This window comes from Lipotes vexillifer, unplaced genomic scaffold (assembly GCF_000442215.2).
Source record: "Lipotes vexillifer unplaced genomic scaffold, Lipotes_vexillifer_v1.1 scaffold1092, whole genome shotgun sequence".
Taxonomy (NCBI): Eukaryota; Metazoa; Chordata; class Mammalia; order Artiodactyla; family Lipotidae; genus Lipotes; species Lipotes vexillifer.
Genome location: NW_006777748.1, coordinates 138416 through 141767, shown reverse-complemented (window position 1 = coordinate 141767; position 3352 = coordinate 138416). Strand labels below are relative to the sequence as shown.

The following is a 3352-nucleotide window of genomic DNA, read 5'->3' as shown; positions in this document are numbered from 1 at the left end:
GTGGCAGAGAGGGCGCCCTCCTTCTCGCCTTACCTAAAAGACCCTGGGTTTTGTTGGGAAGCATCCGACAGGGTCTCCGGCCTCAGCATGGTCGTCTTCCCCATCTGAGTTCCATGTACCTGACGCTGTAACTGCAGAAGGGATGGGTCACAGGGCGGCTCAACAGCAACCCTTTCTCCCCAGCCCATGGAAGCAGAAAGGCCCCTTTCCTTGGCTAGCCCAGAAACTAGCCCCCTGTTGCCACCAGACATACTTTCTACACTATGATTAGGCAGGGTGCCGGTGACCTTGGGTAAGACAAACATCGTCTCCCAGCCTTAGATTTCCCGTCTGAAAAATGAGAACAATAAATAGTCTATGACCTCTTTGCCTCATAGGGTGTTTGGATGGTAGGCTAAAAATACAGGCGAAATATTTACCTATTTAGCGCTGGCGATTCAGATGAAGAGCCTCCAAGAGAACTGAGGCCTAACCCTCTAACCCAATTCCTTTCAGCTAAAACTAAAAGCTACGTTTGAGTCTCTGGTTCAGGTGTTTTTTTAAACTAAGTTAATTACACCCCATCATGTATTAAACAAATAACTTTTACAAAAAGGTGTAAATAGCGTTTATTAACATTGCTTAGAAATAAACCATATCTGGCAATAAATTAGCATGAAGTTTTCTGGCCAGAGTTCTTCCAAAAATGCAGAGTTCTGCCAAAGGTGCTGGGTGGAATCACAGACTATTGCATATTTTTAGAAAATCAGGATAAATTATATAAATTATATATTTTAAAAGAGATCATCTATTTCATTAACTCGACAGGATAATAAATAGATAAATAACAAACAGTTGATTGCCATTAGAAAAATGTGATTCTTAAATTACATTTACGTTATAGATATTTACATTTACAATATGCACAGAGACACAATCAGATCCTCTGGCGGGTCTGGGACTTCTCAGGACACAAACTCAAAGGGCGGTTCGTTTTCTATGTTGTTGAAGGAAGATTTGCTGTTGAGTTTTCTGGGATCCTCTGGGGTCCACACTTTGGCTGTTCGGATAATATTTTGTTCTTTGAGTTGTTTTTCATCAGTCCAAGAGAGAGAGTGTCCTGCGAGGGGAGGGAGGCCATAATCCGGGTCGCTGGGGGAGGGGGACCCTGAGGGGGTGAGAAGAGAAAACAGACTGTGAATGTCCAACTCTGTTCCCAACGGTGCCCTCCGGTCCGTTAGGATCCCCTTTTGGGCGCCTGGACACACAGGCGTCTTAGGTTCCATTAGAACGACCCTCTTCCTCCACCCCTCAAGCCCCCAGCGCCTCCACCCCGCAATGCCAGAAGCTGCAAGTCTGTCGGGGACTTGCACCCTCCGAGCCATGGTCAAAGTGGAGGGAAAAAAAACCCTCAAAACGCCAGATCGCGCTCAAGGTGGCCGGTGCCCACGACCCGTCCGTCCGTCTGTCGGTCAGTCGGCTGGTCGGTCTGTTCACCCAAGCCCCTCCGGGACCTTCCCGTGCCCGTCCCCGTCTCCCCCAGCTGGGAGGCGGACGCACTTACGGGTGCCCCGATGGCAGATGATGACCTTCTGGACCTGGCTGCCCGGGCTGTCCCCGCCCAGGCGCCCGCCGCCGCCCGGTCCCCCGCCACCGCCCGCGCCGCCGCCGCGTAAGGGCAGGTCGGCCTGCACGAGTTCGCTGAGGAAGTTGATGTAGCCGATGGCCAGGCGCAGCGTGTCCACCTTGGAGAGGCGCTTCTCGTAGGGCAGCGTGGGGATGTGCGAGCGCAGCCCCTCAAAAGCGTCGTTTATGGACTGCATGCGCCGCCGCTCGCGCACGTTGGCCGCCTGCCGCAGCTGCTGCAACTCGGCCTCGGAGCGCACGCGCCGCCGCCGCCGCGCCGCCGCCGCCGCCCCGCTCAGGCCGCGCAGCCGCGCCCCGGGGGAGAGCACGGCCGGCCCGGCGCACGGGTAGGCGAGGCACGAGGGCGGCGAGCCGGGCGAGTAGGGGAAGCCGCCGGGGGGCGCCCCCGCCTCGCAGCAGTAGCCGCCACCACCGTCCTCCGGCTCGCCGGGGTCCCCCGAGGGCGGCGGGGCGAGCGCGTGCGGAACCACCGAGGGCGCGGGCTGCAGCAGCAGGCACGCCCCGTCGCGGTAGCAGTACTCGTGCAGCTGGTGGCTGAGGAACTCCACCTCGGCCTGCTCATCGGCCAGCAGCTCATCGCCGTCCTCCAGAGGGTCCCGAGAGGACTGGTCGGTGAAGAAGTCCTCCTCCTCAAAGTAAGGGGACGGGAAGGCGTCCAGGCCCCCCGGGAAGTGCTCTAGCAGCACCGCGTCCATGCTCTGCGCCGCCGAGGGCCTGGGGGACTGCTGGCCTGGGGTGAGGGCGGTCTCTGGAAGTTTGCTGCAGCAGTTCGGCCTTGTCTGGCAGCCCCGCCCTCCCGGTCCGGCGCGGGAGGCGGCGAAGACTGCCCGCCCGCTTCCAGCCCCCGGCCTCCCTGGGGAGCCCGCGGCCGCTGCACTCTGGCCGACGCCCGCGCTGCGCTGGGGAGGGCTGTGCCGGCTGGCTGGAGCTGAGGGCTGGCACGCGAGGATTCTTATAACTACATCCACAGGCGCGTGCCAGGGACCCGCGGCGCCAGCCAATCACCGAGTGCGGGGTGCCGGCGGGGAGGGGGCCGGGGAGGCTTTCCGCCCGGTGGGAGCTCCCGGGGAGGAGGGGAGGCGGGGCCCGCGCGGCCCGGGGCTCCTCCCGCCCCTCCCCGCCCGCTCCTCGGTTGAGTACCTGCAGGACGCGCGGCTCCAGGGGCACCTGCGGCCGCCGGCGCCCGCCCGCGCGCGCTGCGCAGAGCCAGACCCTGCCGCGGGGCGCTTCCGCGGGGCGCCTCCGCGCAGCCACAGAAGTTCCTAAGGGCGCGTCCGCGGCCCAGACGGCGGGAGCTGATCGCGGGCGGAGCTCGCTGCTCCTTGGGGGTCGGCGCAAAAACTGCTGGCAGCCTGGGCAGTCCAGGCGGTGCGTTTCGCCACCCCCATCCCCGGAGCGCGTGGGCCTCCGGCCTGGGTTCCATTCCCGGCCTCTGTCTCGCCGCCGGACCTTTCCAGGACTCTGGTCAAGTTGGCACAGTGTGTGCCACTGGGGCTGGAAGGCGAAGCGATGCAGCTCGCAAGGCGTTCCAGGCGCGGCTCGGGGTCGAGGGGCGCGCGGCTGCGGGGCGCTGCTCGGGATCCTGACTCCGGTATCCGGTGCTCCGCGGCCGGTCTCGCCTCGCCTCCCCTCCCTTTCCCCGCCCGCAGACAGAAATGGGGACGCTGGAGGACGCCTTGGAGAGCGGCTCAGAGGGGCACGTTTCTTCTGAAAGCAAATCGGGACC

At 62.0% G+C, this 3352-nt stretch overlaps 1 protein-coding gene across 1 annotated transcript; it reads right to left on the bottom strand.

Moving 5' to 3' along the window:
* Nucleotides 1–590: 590 nt before the first annotated feature.
* On the bottom strand, nt 591–2321 carry PTF1A (pancreas associated transcription factor 1a). Its single transcript, XM_007451276.1, has 2 exons — nt 1544–2321; nt 591–1147 (listed from the first exon to the last, which is right to left on the bottom strand). Exons 1-2 carry the CDS (start codon nt 2319–2321, stop codon nt 945–947), a joined length of 981 nt encoding a protein of 326 aa, XP_007451338.1. The 3' UTR covers nt 591–944.
* Between the last annotated feature and the right edge of the window lie 1031 nt (nt 2322–3352).

Bases quoted from the DNA above. Each gene is read 5' to 3' on its own strand.
- PTF1A (XM_007451276.1), bottom strand. From the start codon at position 2,321: ATGGACGCGGTGCTGCTAGAGCACTTCCCGGGGGGCCTGGACGCCTTC. The intron at 1,148-1,543 runs GTAAGTGCGTCC...TCACCCCCTCAG, and splicing joins CATCTGCCATCGGGGCACCC to GGTCCCCCTCCCCCAGCGAC.